The 18664-nt window shown below is 34.8% G+C and overlaps 1 protein-coding gene across 4 annotated transcripts in view; it reads left to right on the top strand.

Moving 5' to 3' along the window:
• LOC143237103 (uncharacterized) overlaps positions 1-18216 on the top strand; it is a 353116-nt gene extending 334900 nt beyond the window's left edge. For all 4 annotated transcript variants that reach the window (XM_076475969.1, XM_076475970.1, XM_076475972.1 and 1 more), the window contains 2 exons: positions 463-700; positions 17686-18216. In XM_076475969.1, the coding sequence (XP_076332084.1) occupies positions 463-700; positions 17686-17786 (339 nt within the window). In that variant the 3' untranslated portion in view covers positions 17787-18216. The remainder of the gene's footprint in view (positions 1-462; positions 701-17685) is intronic.
• The last annotated feature ends 448 nt before the right edge of the window (positions 18217-18664 follow it).

Raw genomic sequence — 18664 nt, 5'->3', positions numbered from 1 at the left:
TAAATATGCTCATTTGAAATGGCGCGAAACTATAGCAAAAATTTGCGTACAAGAATTTTGACTTTGTCTGTTACTATCCAACCAAATAAGTGAGTAAAGCACTAATCAAATCTTAACGAAACTAACCCTGTGGAAACAGTGTCAAGCAGAGAACATTTCATTTAGTACAAATGAATTTCTGCAGGGTTTTATTATGTAACGACACTCGCATGAAAACAAACCGATTTCCGTTTGTAAGATACTTTTAATACTAGCTGTGTTAACTCCAGTTATATTTACTGTAAGTTCCAGGAAGACACAGTTTTCCATACTTCTTAGTTAGAACTTACTCCAAAGTATTCGCCTCACGTTTACAAGTTACTGTATATAAGATATTCATTTCACGTATTCAGCCTTTGACTAATATTCTAACGTCTCTTGAGTTTTCTTCACGACTTAAACGTTTCTATATTTCAATACTAGGTTGGCCCCGAGTATGAAACTTCCCATTCCGCCATACTCAATGCTGACGGTTTAGAAAGTTCAAGCTTAAGTCTTCGCTTTGTGGTTAGAGAACATCACTTTATTAACAGAAACATGAGACTTCGGTGTTCGGCCACTATTCCAAGAGTGTACACCATGAGTGATGAAGAACTTGTGGTTGGTGGTCAGTTGCAACACGCCTCCGAGCTTCTTAGTGTCAGTGAAAATGTCAGTAAAGGTACGTCTGTTTCAGAGTTTGGTATTAAAGAAAAATCCGTGTTTAACAGTTTTGAAGAAAACTAAAACTTTAAGAGATTCCTGAACAATATTCATTCAAACATCTAACTTATTTTTTTGAACTCGTCAGCAGATTAGTTGTGTAAGATCAAATATCTTAGTTTCTATTACGTTCATCAAAACAGTGAGAAAAGTCCTGCGTTTCTCAAGCTGATATTTGAGTATTCGTAAAATATTAATTACTTCTTCCTCTATCCAATTATAAATAAAAATTCATCATGGTATTTCAACATCATCTTTTTAAATATTTAGGTAATTTTTAAGTACTTTACTTTGTAAGTACCCTTTGTAATTTATTTCGCCAGTAACATTTACATATTTCTACCACAAACTCTATTTTATTATACTGACAGCATGACCTGTTCTACCTTCTATTGTTTTTAACACGGTTTGCTTTTACAACGTATTACTGTCTACTTACTTCCCCAAGTAGTGCTTAAATAGCTTAATTTCCCAAGATTATACTTAATCTATCTTCTTAAGTACTGTCTAGTCACTTATTACTGTTTTAAATTCACATGACGTGTGTTGTTTATGTGTTGTATATTCGTTTAAATCTTTTTCAAAGCTTTTTCTGCGTTGAATATGAAATATTAAGCTTATTAACAAGTTTTTTAAATAATAAATATCCTAATTCTTCACAGACTATAATACATGTTTTTACACTGACTGTCTGTATAATTTACAGCAACATTTAATATTGTGGAATAAGAATTTTGAGAATGGGGAATGTTAAAGGGGGCTCAAAAACCTCTCCGTCACCATTTTTGTTGTTATTGATTATATTTTATCGTTGACGTAAGTTAACGATAACTACATTAATAGATGACGCTACATTCTTATACTGAAAACAAAAACTTTATTAAATGTTCTATAACAGAACATACACGCAGTGTTGGAAAGGACACTCAAACATCTTATATATGTAAAACATTATGCTAGTACTTCCTATGGAGGAATTTAATGAGAACATTAGACACCACTAACGCAATGTAATAGTCTCATATTTATAAAGAATAAAAAAATATTTGTGTCTGTCTGTATGTTCACTATCTAACAACTCCTAGTTTGCTGAGCCAATTTACACAAAACTTTGTAGGATGATAGTTTTTCATATTATTAATAGCGCATAGCACCCTTATCCCCATTATTGTTGTTATTAAGCATTTGTTATTTTTGACATACATTAACGTTCATTATATCCATAGATGGCGCCACATCCTTATGTCGAAAACAAAAATTAAAAGATTTCTGTAACACAACATACACACAGTGTGAGGAAGGGCATACAAACGCTTTATATAATTCAGATAGTGAGCAAGCACTCTCTATGGAGGAACACAATGAAATATAGCCACCATTACTGTAATAATATTTAAACACAGATGTAGCTTCTACAATAACAGTTACCATAAAAATGATATGAAAGGCGTTTCCTCAATTATACAAACTTCCTACTTTGACTCGTGACCTTACACCTTCATTTCATAAGACAGTTTTGTAGCCAGATATCATCATTTCATTAAGAACTAGCTGGGTGTGAAAGTGAGAGAGTAAAACACTTCTACCATCTGTACTTTGGTCGCTACCTCTCCGTAAAAAATTATCCTGTCCATCGTACATTTCTTAAAGATTATACAAAACTTTGGTTGAGGTAATAATGAATAATGTACTAATATGTTGTGTTATAAATAAATTGTATGAAAATTAGGATTTATCATAACATCCACAGGTACCTCAATTTGTCCACTTATATTTCTTGTGCTGCATATTTTTATGTGCCGTCTCTATAGTTGTTTTTATCGCATATTCAAGCATAATCTATGTTCCATGCACTAATTACAAAATATTTCAAGGTTTTCCATAAACCATTTATGTAGTCTCATTTCTTATATTGTTCTCATTATACTTACATATATTCACTGATTGTATCACATGTTTCAACACATGATTAATGTAATATTTTCCTCTCTCTGCTGATTAAACAAATACAGGTTTCGTCCAATGACTAACTAATCTATTTCATTTTGAAGTGTTTGTTTGTTTTGAGTTTCGCGCAAAGCTACACGAGGGCTATCTGCGCTAGCCGTCTTTAATTTATGAGTGTAAGGTTAGAGAGAAACTAGCTAGTCATCACCATCCATCGCCAACTTTTGGGCTACACTTTTACCAACGAATAAAGGGACTTATCGTCACATTTCCCACGGCTGAAAGGGTGAACATGTTTGGTGGGACGGGGATTCGAAACCACGATCCTCAGTTTACGAGTCGAGTGCCTTAACCGCGTGGCCCATTTTGTAGCGTATAAGTAACTTATTTTTCTTTACTAAATTTTGTTCAACCTATTTTGCTTCTTGTGCAGTTTACTTTTTGCATGTACCATCTATGTAACACAAGTCCCTCACTTTATTGTTTATTTAGACCATTTTCTCACGTGTTATCAACACCATGGGCCTTACCAGGTGGGGAACGTCAACTGTAGTTTAAATTATCACGGAAAATTATACATAGTGCTATAAAAACTTTCGAATGTGATGCTATAATTTTACATTCATATTCTCTGTCAGTTAGTAATGTGTATCTTCAATCTGACGTGAACTCTGCTACAGATCATACACTGGACTGCTACTAACTTAGGCCCACACATGTTATAAATTTCAAAATCGACCCCAACAATCTTTGGACTATCATGCACATTGTTTAGCCATTGTAATAAAACCCACTTAATATTATATCTGAATATATTTCATGTGAAAACACTCCAAAAGATGCCAGAACGGTCTCTATCTCTTAATTGCAGCCTCTTCGTAGGAGAGTGTGGTTTTCAACTGGTCTACAGATATTGTCAGAACATTTTGGCATCTAAATATACTCCAAAAATGGATAATTAGATTGGCTGTGCAGATCCAGGATGATAAATGAATGACTTCGTCGTCGAACAAATTTCTAACAACCATGTGAACTGGTGCATTATAATCTTAGAAGATCTCTTGACCATCAGGGTAGAAATGATATGAGATAAACTCGATTAGCAACAACATTTAGTATTTTCTGGATGCTAACTGCATTTCAATAAAAATCAAAGCATCTCACTCCCGCCACGAACCTTTTCACACATCATTATACAATATCTAGTGATTGGCACTGTTACAGCGAAACAAGAGTAAAAGAATCAGGTATATCATGTGGTTGTTTATCAGTCTCGTTTTTCTGCGATTAACATAAAAAAAACCTGGATAAAACATGATCTGTCAAATCATTGTCCACAGTTTCTGTTGTCAGCCCAACTGAAGTTGCATCTGGCATAAAGGGCTTTAGACTGATTGCCAGCTGTTAGATGACAGTTTTTACAGTACCATTCGAATGGCACGATTGTTTATTTCCTGACCACTCTCAAAGAAATCAATCAATAAAGAAATAGTCTAATTAATTCAAAAACTTGTCCAACAGTTTTTTCTATCGATACTATCACCAGCCTTCTTGTTCGACTATCAGTGAATTTGTAGTTGTTGTTTTTAAGTAAGCACAAAACTACACAATTGGTTTCTAGCCTTGTAAGTCCGCAGACGTACTGCTGTGCCACTGGGGGCGACTCCCAAAGAACCTCAATAACAGATATATTTCAAGATTCAAAAAATAGTAATTAATAATGATGTTCCTATTGGACGAATACTACAAATCATATTCCTTTAAACGTCCGAGGGATCTTTGTTCTTGCATATCGTAATCGTCCAACTCCATGGACGAGTTCTCAAAGTGAACGAAATACGCATAAGCAATGACGATAGATTTGAAATGTTATTTTTACGTGCCTGAATTTGAATACAAAATAAATAAGTTAAGAAGATCGTGGTTTAAAATATCTAAAACTAACGTAATTTATATCACAAATGGTAGGCCAAATGATTTCTAATGCTTTGCCAGCTTTTGGAGTTTAAACCACAATAGTTGTTTGTTTTAATGAATGATTTAAGCTAATGGACGTTAATTACAGCTACCTGTTAGACAGCAGTTATTATTCATACCGAAAAAAGTTTAATTTATAATTTATTATACATGCATGTGTCTTCTTGCCGCACATACTTACAACGCTGTAATCCAGATTTCTATACCCGTGGCGGACACGTTTTGTAGCTCTGTAATTAACGACACACAAACAAATACATTTATGTGTACTTAATAAAAATAGTGTTCCTAAATAATTTTTGAACTGATGTATTGGATGTACTATCTATACATGTAAAGCATAAAAATCTGTGTGTCTGTCTGTTTATTTGTTATCTAATTATTCCTAGTTGACTGTATCAATCTCAACAAAACTTTATGGGATGATAGTTTGAAACAAAAAGCATGTTAATGGAAGGTCATTACTACTTTCACCTCCATTATTGCTGTTACTGAGAGTTTATTACCTTTACCGTAAGTTAACACTGACTTCATTCACAAATGATATTACGTCGTCACACCGAAACCAAAGAAAAACAACCTGTATTAAATTTTCAATAAAACAACATACCGTACACAAACTTCTTATATATTTCAGAGTGTGCTATATGGAGAAATACAATAAAAACAATTTCCACCAATATTGGAATATTACATAAACTTTGCTGAAGTTTCTACTCCAACAGTCACCATTAGGTCATACATTGACCAGTGAACTTACGACTTTGGCCCATAAGACACTTCTTCAACTGATAACCGTCAATTAATTAATCAGGTAAAGCATTGTAGAAGAACATTTGTAGATGGGTGTTAAAAGAAAGTAATTCCTACTGCCACTACTTTACCGTTACCTCTTTCTATAAAACCACCCTGTCTATCGCAAAGTGTATACCATGTTTTACGCATATACTTATTAAGTTCTTAAAACTTATACAAAACCTTTGCTGAGGTAGTAATGAATATTGTAATAGCATGTTAATCCATAAATAAATTGTGTCAAACTTAACATTTTTGTATCATTTATCAAAGCATCCACCTTCACATTTTTTCAAATTTATAACCCAGACAAAAGACGAGTACCTCCGTTTTACTATTTAATGTTCAGTCTAATCTGTCACACACCACCTTCCTTATCCTTCATGTTTACGGATTAGATGTAAACATTTATTAAATCAACTACGTTCATACTTTGCTCAATTAGAATCATTTTCTCTTTTCTTCTTTTCTCCATAAAATTAAAATATCCCTTTATATCCATCTGCAGATTGAATAGCTTCTTTTATTTTGTTTGTGTCTTCCATATTTTTACCCACTATGAAATCATATAATTTCTAATAATATTATTAATTTTCTTTGTTCCCAGAAGAGCATTCTTATATACCAATCAATGGTTCAGTGTTGTTGTTGTTTCCTTTCTCTATTACTTCAATTTCAGTAATACCAATATGAGCAAGTATCCAAACAAAACCTTGTGAAATATTAAAAGGCAACACTTAGTTTCGCCTTCCACATTTGTCTGACATTAACGTAGTAAAATAACCTGAAAATACAACTTCTTGTATTGGCTTTGCTCCTTCTACATATTCTATTGTTACCACTGTTTCTGACGTCTCAACATTGAAAAAAAGTTATTGCACATTGCTTTTTGCTATTTTAATTTAATATTCAGGAATAAAAAATATAACAATTGAGAATTACTGATGAAACATTATATTGACCTTCTAACTTCAGGGAATATCACCATTTGTCATTCTGTAATTTGCAATCACTTTAATAAGCATACAGCGCCCCCTGTACCAACTTCCACATCAATCCTTTCGTCTACTCACATATTTCAAACACGGTTTTAACTATGTTTCTGAACACACATTCGTATATTTGATACTTCTGTAAACTCGATATTACATTTATTTTAAATTCCTTACTATTACAAGTTCAGCTTCTAGCATTCTTTTGTACGATTGAAAAGAACTCATTCAGAAACTTAGGAAAAGTCACTCAAAAATATATCAAATGACACGATCGACTTAACACTGAATTAAAATAAGAAACACGGCGGCACCTTGTAGCAGCTTTTAAAAGGATTTTAATTTCTTCTGTCTATTTCTCTTTTTGTGCAAAACAAAGTTTAACCTTTGTTAAAAATCCCAAGAGCTAGAGTTTACTCGCTATCAGTATTTCATCTGTTGTTTCCGTCCTTTGGAATCCGATTACTACCCTAATCCCCGCAACAACTTTCGCAATATCTTTCCGTTTTCCACTCTTTTACTTTCAATTTCTCCACCACCAATATAACAACATAAAGTGTGCTGTATTTGACACTTTACTTTCTATGTTTATTTTCATTATTTCTTCTGCTGTGAGATTTTCTTTACATATACCACACTCCGTACTGTGATTACTACCAAAATAATAGCATTTAAGTAATTTATCAGTACACTTTCCAAAATGGTACTCCCTCCCTTATTGACCATCTACAAACTGCAACAATATATCTAAAGCGTTGTTTGTTTTGTTTTGAATTTCGCGCAAAGCTACACGAGGGCTATCTGCACTAGCCGTCCCTAAAAAAATAGCATGTAAGATTAGAGACAAGGCAGCCAGTTATCATCACCCATCGTCAACTCTTGGAGTACTCTTTTACCAACGAATAGTGGGACTGACAGTCACATTATAACATCGCAACGGATGAAAGGGCAAGTATCCCTAAATCGTGTATAACACGAAAAATATGTTAGCCTAAATACATCACTAAGTACATTTCTACTTTCAAAAGGTCAAGAAAACTGTCGTACTTACTATATTTCCTCCTTTTTCATTTCATTATCACGCTCCTCACGTGACCCTGATGGATCATTTGAAGACTTACAATGCGAAATGCGATTTGCCACGGTAGACAGGTCACAAATAGCCTATTGTGTAGCTTCGTTCTAAAACACCAACAATAATAACAAACTTCCAATATCACTGCAGATTGTTCTTTGTTTCATTTGTTCCCACGTGACACATTTTATTCACTTAAATCAGTACTTCTATTCCCGTTCTCTTATTGTTCTTCTTGTTTACCACTTAACTTTTCAGCTACCTTTTCTATATGCATGTCTTTCTCAATACTGTTTCTCTCCCCTACTCTTAATTCTACGTCAGTTCTCGACTTGACCAAGTTCCCTTGATGTTCGTCTTGCTCGGAGCTGTGACAAAGAGTCAACATTCTTCTTTCGGAACACGATGTTTCAAAGCTAAAACCCTGAAAGAGAAGTGTACCATACCGATTAACAAATAAGAACACAGTTTTCAGGTTTCCAGTTCAGTTCTTGAGTGTTTTTGTGTGTGTATGTTTAATTAGTTTAAAATAATTACACACAGTTAATTGTGCAATATGAGTAACCGACAAAACCAATTGATCAGTAACTATTACACTAGAGCACTAAACACTTGTATTTTTTAACATATTACTAAAGCTTGAAGTTACATTAGATATTACTGTGACTATTAATAAACCCTTTTCACGTATACAATTAAATTATAAATTGTATTTCTTTACGTCATTATGCATATTTAATTTTAAACTGCGCAAACTTAATAATGTGCTTTCTTATTGTTTTAACCTTAATCTTATCAAGTTCTAGGGTCGGCCGTTTGGATATACGATATAAGTAAAGAAGTTTTACACGTGGATAACTAAACCCTGACAACGACACTAATGGGCGAGCATGATTGGTGAAGGGATCCGAACCTGTGATCCACAGAACACCCTAACCATCAGTCCTTTTACAAACTCACTAAGGTGTATTGATATGAGTTTAAATTAGATGTAAAAGGTCTATGTTTGGCTACAACGTTTGACAATTGATAAACATTACTTCAGCCGGATGTGATCTAGTTGTTAGCGTGCCGGTTCTGAATTCTAGTGTCCATGGCTCGCGTCCCATTGGCGCAAAATCGTGTTCTGCGTTTTGGAGCTGTGGATGCGTTATAAAAGTAAAGGGTAGTCAAAATATACTTTTCTATTAGAACAGCCCATGGAATAGACGGTGAGTGATGTTTTATAACTGCCTACCGTCTTCCATATAAGTATCAAGTTTAAGTTTCACTCTAAACAAAAGTAGGCCTATGTTGGGGTTCACATAAATTAAAACATAATCACACCCATTTCTTTGTAGGCACTATGAACAAAACAGAAAGACAAACGACTCGTTTCAGGACACCTACCAAACCTAACAAGAGTACATTTGTCAAACCACTGGGATTTGTTGTTTTATAGACATGTTAGTTGTGCACACAATTTGTTCGTTATCCTTAATAATAAATACAAAAGTCCAATTCTGAATTATAATGAATTGTTTTAAAACATTCAAATAAATTATAGATGCGTAAGTACGAATGTTTATAAGGTAAAATAAATAATTTGTTTGTTGGTAAACACAAAGTTACAAAATGGGCTAACGCTGCTATTAGGTATCAAATCAGGTTGTTTTAGTATTATAAGCTTTTAGAACTAACGCTGAGCCACTTGAAAGTTAATGTCAATAAAAAAAACTTGTGTATCGTTACCGTTCATTTAAATCTGAAGACCTTTACACTACATAAACAAACAGTTACATCATTACAGGCCAGGTGGTTAAGGTACTCGACTCGTAATCGATAACCCTCAAGTAACTTCGCGCGAAATTCAAAACAAACAAGACTGGTGACTTGCTTACGAAAGATAAAGCACAAATCGTTTAACATTTCAAGCATATTTTAAGGTCCTACGTTAAATGGTGCAACAAATAAAAACGTATCTCATCTATGAGTAAAATAAGTATAATCGTTTGACTACAAGTTTACTCGTACGTTTGTCCGAATATTTAAGCTGAGGCGAGTGAGTGTGTGGTCATAATACCGGAAATCATTATACAAATTCAGTAAATATTGCACACTTGATTAATTTGTATTTCACCTTTAAGTTTGACTTTAGAACAGAAGTTCACAAAATTGTCTCAAAGTGTTATTAGGCATTACTAATACGAAGAAAACAATCCTGTACCAAACATCGAGATCTGTAATGATATCTGGTTTGATTTGTTTGGAATTTCGCGCAAGGCTACACGAGGATTATCTGCGCTAGCCGCCCTAATTTAGTAGTGTAAGACTAGATGGAAGGCAACTAGTCACCACCACTCACCGCCAACTTTTGGGATACTCTTTTACTAACGACAGTGGGATTGACCGTCACATTACAACGCCCTTACGGCTGAAAAGGACGAGCATGTTTGGTGCGACCGGGATTCCAACCCGCGACCCTCAGATTACGAGTCGAACGCCTTAACTCACCTGGCCATGCCGGGCCTTTGAAGAAGGTAATGTGTGGCCTTAAGGTAACAAATAGATCACAGTAATATTAAACTAATGCATCTTTGCTAGTCCAGTGAGGATTTCCAGAGTAAACAACAGTATTTTGCATATCCAGTTTCGTTAATTATTTCTGCCTCTACCTGTAATGTCTTCTTAAAAAAGATCTTTATACATCATTCATACCATGGTGAAAATACTAGTTTGGTCAGTACAGCAATTTCCCTGTAATTTTGTTAGTTTTTACTTAATCTTTTTCCTAACATGCTGTAATTGTATTAACAGAGATTGTGTTTTTAGTGCTAAAAGGCAGTGCAAGCAAAACAAGTAATCGCTTGGGGCTTTTTAAGATTTTAAATAAATAACATTTTATTATTATAATTTTCTATAAAAGTCTGCTATTTCAAAGTCACAGTTAAGTACATGGCATGAGACTTAACTTCTTAAGTTTAAAACTTTCTTTAAAGAGATGAAATGAAATTTTCCCCCTCACCCAGCTGGCGCGCGACCTATTAGTGGACTGTGTGATCTAATTACCCAAAGCTGCTTGTGGCCTTGCGCTTACCAAACCCGGCACTGCTAATAGTAAGTTTTATCAGAGAGATAATCATCACACGTAAATTACACATTTAATAAAGCCTGTGGCAATCAGATAGAAACTGTTATATTTAGAGAGATATATATTAATTAATTAAACTACTGGAACAAAAAAGAGCAATTTTTTTTTAATTAAGAGTGGGTGTTTTTTTATAGCAAAGCCACATCGGGCTCTCTGCGGAGCTCACACGAGGTGAATCGAACCGCTGAATTGAGCGTTGTAAACCAGGAGACATACCACTGTACTAGCGAGGGGGGGGGGGTATTTAAAGGAAGAGAGAAAATGTTAACTCCTGTGGAAAGTACACTGGTTATAGAACTGTTTTATGGAAAGTACACTGGTTATAGAACTGTTTTGTGGAAGGTACACTGGTTATTGAACTGTTTTGTGGAAAGTACATTGGTTATAGAACTGTTTTGTGGGAAGTACACTGGTTATTGAACTGTTTTGTGGAAAGTACACTGGTTATTGAACTGTTTTGTGGAAAGTACACTGGTTATTGAACTGTTCTGTGGAAAGTACACTGGTTATTGAACTGTTCTGTGGAAAGTCACTGGTTATAGAACTGTTTTGTGGAAAGTACACTGGTTATTGAACTGTTTTGTGGAAAGTACATTGGTTATAGAACTGTTTTGTGGAAAGTACACTGGTTATTGAACTGTTTTGTGGAAAGTACACTGGTTATTGAACTGTTCTGTGGAAAGTGCACTGGTGTTAGAACTGTTTATTGTGGAAAGTACATTGGTTATAGAACTGTTTTGTGGAAAGTACACTGGTTATTGAACTGTTTTGTGGAAAGTACAGTGGTTATAAAACTGTTTTGTGGAAAGTACACTGGTTATTGAACTGTTCTGTGGAAAGTGCACTGGTGTTAGAACTGTTTATTGTGGAAAGTACATTGGTTATAGAACTGTTTTGTGGAAAGTACACTGGTTATTGAACTGTTTTGTGGAAAGTACACTGGTTATTGAACTGTTCTGTGGAAAGTACACTGGTTATTGAACTGTTCTGTGGAAAGTACACTGGTTATTGAACTGTTCTGTGGAAAGTGCACTGGTGTTAGAACTGTTTATTGTGGAAAGTACACTGGTTATTGAACTGTTTTGTGGAAAGTACACTGGTTATTGAACTGTTTTGTGGAAAGTATACTGGTTATTGAACTGTTTTGTGGAAAGTACACTGGTTATAGAACTGTTTTGTGGAAAGTACACTGGTTATTGAACTGTTTTGTGGAAAGTACACTGGTTATTGAACTGTTTTGTGGAAAGTACACTGGTTATTGAACTGTTTTGTGGAAAGTACACTGATTATTGAACTGTTTTGTGGAAAGTACACTGGTTATTGAACTGTTTTGTGGAAAGTACACTGGTGTTAGAACTGTTTATTGTGGAAAGTACATTGGTTATAGAACTGTTCTGTGGAAAGTACACTGGTTATTGAACTGTTCTGTGGAAAGTACACTGGTTATTGAACTGTTCTGTGGAAAGTACACTGGTTATAGAACTGTTTTGTGGAAAGTACACTGGTTATTGAACTGTTTTGTGGAAAGTACACTGGTTATAGAACTGTTTTGTGGAAAGTACACTGGTGTTAGAACTGTTCTGTGGAAAGTACACTGGTTATTGAACTGTTCTGTGGAAAGTACACTGGTTATTGAACTGTTCTGTGGAAAGTACACTGGTTATTGAACTGTTCTGTGGAAAGTACACTGGTTATAGAACTGTTTTGTGGAAAGTACACTGGTTATTGAACTGTTTTGTGGAAAGTACACTGGTTATTGAACTGTTTTGTGGAAAGTACACTGGTTATTGAACTGTTTTGTGGAAAGTACACTGGTTATTGAACTGTTCTGTGGAAAGTACACTGGTTATTGAACTGTTCTGTGGAAAGTACACTGGTTATAGAACTGTTTTGTGGAAAGTACACTGGTTATTGAACTGTTTTGTGGAAAGTACACTGGTTATTGAACTGTTTTGTGGAAAGTACACTGGTTATTGAACTGTTTTCTCTTTTGACAAGCATAAAATACTTAGTACTTCTCTTCCCAATACCGAATAAGTTTTGGAACATAAACTTTTAAGAACATCATTCCTTATAACTGAAATTTCCAAATCTAGAGATACGGCCCGGCATGCCCAGGTTGTTAAGGCACTCGACTCGTATTCTGAGGATCGCGAGTTCGAATCCCTATGGCACCAAACATACTCGCCCTTTCAGTCATAGGAAGGTATAATGTGACGGTTAATCCGATTATTCGTTAGTAAAAGAGTAGCTCAAGAGTTGGCGGTGGGTGGTGATGACTTGCTGCCTCTCTGTAGTCTTAGACTACTAAATTAGGGACGGTTAGTGCAGATAGCCCTCGTGTAGATTTTTGCGAAATTCAAAACAATATATACAGATACATCAGCTATGTGGTACTGCATTACCATCATTTCTAAACTTAGTGTTAACAAAGTTAACTATGTTAAAGTTTGATACAGTGACTTGACATAGTATTTGTTTATTTCCTGTCTACTGCTTTACAGGGTTTACTGTGTAGAATTTTTGGTGTTAAAACAAATCGAATAACTATTATTATTATTATTTAGTTGTTCACCTACATATTTCCTCCAATTCGAATCCCAACGTATTCATCTTTTGATCGTGACTGATAAAACAAAATTAATATACATATTTATTTCCATTTTATAATATACCATTTCAAGATAAATTCAGTCTTTACGTAATAATTTAATTTATACACTATTTTGAGTAAAGAGTTTTTTCCAATGAATAATTTTACCGTTCTTTGTAAAAAATTTAAGTTTTATCTGTTATTTTAATTAAATTTTGAATCAAAGTATATAATTTATTCTTTTAAATGATTAGTTTTTGATAATACAAAATCTTATGGGTTGGGTATGGCGTAATGATATCCAGATAGTAAATTGAGAATTCTTGATATGCGACCCTTTTCTGTAAAACTTAGCTCCAAGCTTTGAGGCTATAGTTCAGTATCTAAAAATGAAAGACAAATTCCTGTGTTCGATCAAACCAAAGAAGGCATTAGTTGGCGGTAGGTTCTTTCCCTGACCTATCAAGTTAAAGTGAATGACTATTATACACTAATTACCCGTGTGTAGGTTCGTGTAAAATTTTGACACAAGCAAGTGAACAAAATCCTCTGTTGATATTACTTCATTTGATCTATCATACAAGCAATAATTATTTAAAAATTACTTCGTTTCATCTGTCACTTTAAATGTAATTTTGTTTGGTTTGTTTTAAATTTCGCGCAAAGCTACTCGAGGGCTATCTGCGCTAGCCGTCCCTCATTTAGCAGTGTAAGACTAGAGGGAAGGCAGCTATTCATCACCACCTACCACCAACTTTGGGCTACCCTTTTACCTACGAATAGTGGGATTGACCGTCACATTATAACTCCCCCATGGCTGAAAGGGCTGGTGTGACAGGTATTCGAACCCGCGACCCTGAGATTACGAGTTGATTGCTTTAACCACTTTCGCCATGTCGGGCCATTTTTTTCTTCTAATAGCATTGCATAACATTGTCTGTTATTTATATTGTTTTATTTTTTCAGCTGCTATAAGAAATCTTGCAGATAAATGACTTAAGTTTATTAATCATATTAACAGATTTTCCAGAAGATAAATCAGTTCTTCAAGTGGTGTTAATTAATTTAACTCTTGAAGCATCATTATTAGTTTTCCTTCAGCACGCTTATTAACTTTTGAAGTAAAATTGATTTATTTCATCTAGAAAGTTAGTCAAACTATTGTAGCATCATTATAGGTTTTCCTCTAGCGTATTTATTAATTTCTCAACATGTTGAGAAAGCTTGGGTGCATTTCTTTTTGTACATATAAATCACAAAATGTGTGTCTAACTACTCCTAGTTCATTGGGGTATGATAATGGGGGTTCACAACTGCTCCATCCCATTATTTCTGATATTAAGCATTTATTATCTTTGATAAAAGTTAACGTTAATTATATATATAGATTGTGCCACGTTCTTACGTAAAAACCAAACAAAAGTTTTATATACAAACAAATAAAACACAAAAGTAATTTGTGTTTGTCTAATTACTCTTACATCGCTGTACCAGTCTCAACAAAACTTTGTGGGATTATTGTTTTGAAAAAACGGACACGTTATTGGTGGGTTCACAACCTCTTCCACCCCATTATTGATGTTATTGAGCATTAATTGTCTTTGGCATACGTTAACTACGTTAATAAATAGCGTCACTTCCTTACATCGAGCCATCCAGTGGCTCAGTGGTATGTCTGCGGACTTCCAACGCTAAAATCAGGGTTTCGATACCCGTGGTGGGCAGAGCACAGTTAATCCATTGTGTAGCTTTGTGCTTAATTCAAAATAACTACTTTACGTCGAAAACAAACAAACAAAAAAACGTTATTAAATTTTCTTTAAAACAGCATATGTACGTCTTATATATTTCAAAGAGTACACTAGCCCTCTCTTTGGAGAAATGCATTAAAAATGACCACCACTATTGGAATATTACAGGAATTCAACTGAAGTTTCTACTCCAACAGCTACCACAAGGCTGATATAAAGAACCGTTTCTTGAGGTATATCCTCTTCATACTTTGATCCGTGACCTTTTAACTTTGGCCCATAAGACACTTCTCAGGCCAATGGCTATCAATTAATTAATTATGTGAAACACTGTGGAAAGATACTAGGAGATAAGTGTTGAACGCTGGTGACAGAAAGGACCTCTACTGTCACTACTATAACTGTCACCTCTTATTGTTTGTTTGTTTTGGAATTTCGCACAAAGCTACTCGAGGGCTATCTGTGCTAGCCATCCCTAATTTAGCAGTGTAAGACTAGAGGGAAGGCAGCTAGTCATCACCACCCACCATTAACTATTGGGCTACTCTTTTACCAAAGAATAGAGGGATTGACTGTCACATTGTAACGCACCCATGGTTGAAAGGGCGAGCATGTTTGGTGCCATAGGGATTCGAACCCGCGACCCTCAGATTACGAGTCGCACGCCTTAACGCGCTTGACCATGCCGGGCCGTCACTTCTTATTACAAAGTTGCCCTGCTTACCGCACCGCGTATATATACTATGTGTTATGTATATATATATATTGAGTTATTAAAGCTTATAAAATATTGTTGTTTAGATACTAATGAATATTGTGTTAATAGGTTACGTAATAAATGAATTATGTGAAAGTTATGATTTTTATGCTATTTATCGTAGCATCTACGCCACCCCAACGTTTTTAAGTTCACAACCTGGACAAAGGGAGGATACCTCTTCTTGTCATTAATAAATACCATCAAGCCTACGCAAGAACAGCACTGTTACTAAACGCCTCCATCTGTCTTGGTACGAGTAACGTTCTGTCACAAAGCTTTAACACAGGACCCTTTCAACCACTAGGTGCCTCGGTGACAGGGGTTAAACATAGAAGATCTGCAATTTATTCAATTTAAATAAAAAGCCTACAGGATATAGATGAGATATGGGGATTGAAAGGCACGTTTCTAAATCAGACATAAACTGACCGAGTTATGACTAGCCACATCATCAGCAGAAACTCCATTGTTAATGACAGTGCTTCTTGATGTGTAATCGACGAGTCTTTTACGTGAGCTTTCTTCTTCCTCTTTCATTATGACTGTTTTCCGGACCAAAGTCCAATAGGTTTTCAACAGATAGCTCCAAACCTGGCTGAACGTGGCTGGAGCTTTGTCACTCTTCAACATGTCATCATCAATTACCATTATTACCTCGATTATCTACACGTACAAGGTTCATGAACGTTAGACTATCGACCTGTGTAGTTTATAGATGCAATCACGATGGACTTTCTGACAGCCCTTGTTGAAAAAAAAATCTATCTATCAAGCCAAAACATGCTGTAATGGTACTCATAAAAATAGGAAAGTAGTGACAGGAGCAGTAACAAACTCTTTACCAAATCAGAACAATCCTCCAACCTCAAACAAACAACGAAGAATGATCCAGTGTTTTGTTTCATAAATCAGAAAGAAGTTATGCTAGTAAGATGGTGCGGCTACTCCGAAACTTTTTAACTGACCGTAACTCCAGAATAGAATATACATTACATGAGCTGGATATTTGATTACCATTACATGAGCTGGATATTTGATTACCATTACATGAGCTGAATATTTGGTTACTATATCATGAGCTAAATATTTGAACATCGCAGATTCCAGTTTTTCCAACGATATTTAGAGCACTTCTAGTTTCTTTCCCTTCCAACTAATAAATATTAGTTAGTCTCTGGTTGAGACAGAGAGAGTGTTTAAACATCATGGCTACATTAATGCTATAATTTATTACCTAAATCATTTCAATGTCTCATGAATAATATCTATGTGTGTTTAAGTTAGTATAAGCTCTTCATAATATTAAACATTTACAAATACAGGTTATGTACAATACACTTTACAGAATCTTACAATTTACCCTATATTTCATTTCGTGGCCCGGCAAGGCCAAGCGTGTTAAGGCGTTCGACTCGTAATCCGAGGGTCGCGGGTTCGAATCTCTGTCGCACCAAACATGCTCGCCCTTTCAGCCGTGGGGCATTATAATGTTACGAATAATCCCACTGTTCTTTGATAAAAGAGTAGCCCGAGAGTTGGCGGTGGGTGGTGATGACTAGCCGCCTTCCCTCTAGTCTTACACTACTAAATTAGGAACGGCTTGCGCAGACTGTCCTCGTGTAGCTTTGCGCGAAATTCAAAATAAACAAATATATTTCACTTCTAACTGATATGGCACTCAATTTGAAGTGACTCATATAAAGAAGAGTCACAAACAGTGTATTTCCATTTAGAAACCACAAGACTCATCTGTTTCTTTATTCAATATAATGAAAACAGGTAAAGACGTTTCTAAATCAGTAAACTAAAAATGTAGGAAGATTATTTAAGACAAAACAAAGAATAACAGAAAAACGTAAACAGATTTTTTTAAAAGTACAAATATCTATAAATATGTGATTGTTTTCGTTTTGTTTCTTCATAGTTCGAGATTCGGCAATTCTTACCACCAACCCAGCGTGTGGTATAGACCACTTCTTTCCCCTTCTAACAACCATCTACACTGTTTGGATTATACAGTTATAAATACAGCTCACTTCCACGTTTGATCATTACTGGGACAAGCTCAAAACGTATATCGACCGAATGCTATTTATGTGGTGAGCAGTGGACAAAATATTTGACTCATCCTTACTGAAATAGACGATCTATAATGGATATAAATAAAGAACTTACATTCGTCCCTAGTGCTCTGACTCCTTCTTTCTGAAGAGAAAAGACCGTCTATCGTTTTGGCGTACACTTGTGAATCTCATAAAACCGTGCAAAACCTGAGAGGACTAATCAGTGTGGATTTTCCTTTGCTTTTCTGTCCTACAATTTACCAGTTATTACGAGAGTAGCCATAAACCAGAACTGTCTTTTTTCTTTTTTTCGTGCGAAGAATAAGTTTTTTTACGTGTTTAAATTTGTCTTTCCTTGTAATGCGATAATAAATTTACAACCGCTGTTGACGTGGCGAATATCTGCGTTTGATTTGATTTAAATGTTTGTAGCCAGACAAGTGTTTACACACAATATCCTTCAGCGTTTTTGGTTTGTTTGTGTGTTGTTTTTTTGCACCGATACTTTCTACAACAGGTCTAGTTAAAATGGGAAACTGATCATTTCGAGCTGATTTAAAAAAAATATTTTACAGTAAAACAACAAAGGACAAAATTACCAAACTACGAATAAATATTTTACAGTAAAACAACAAAGGACATAACTACCAAACTACGAATTTTAGTATAAACTATAAAGGTTTTGCTCATTTCTTCAATTAACTTTTTGTTTGTCTGGTGTTTGTAAATTGTTTGATAAAAATCCATAAACAATCAAATGATGTAGGTTTTAATTTTTAAAATAACAAAGTATAACATTAACACAAAGCAACCTTTTTCTCAAATATTAATAGGAACATT

Source organism: Tachypleus tridentatus, chromosome 13, assembly GCF_004210375.1.
Source record: "Tachypleus tridentatus isolate NWPU-2018 chromosome 13, ASM421037v1, whole genome shotgun sequence".
NCBI lineage: Eukaryota > Metazoa > Arthropoda > Merostomata > Xiphosura > Limulidae > Tachypleus > Tachypleus tridentatus.
Note: the sequence above shows the minus strand (reverse complement) of the source record. Positions and strands in the feature narration are given on the sequence as shown.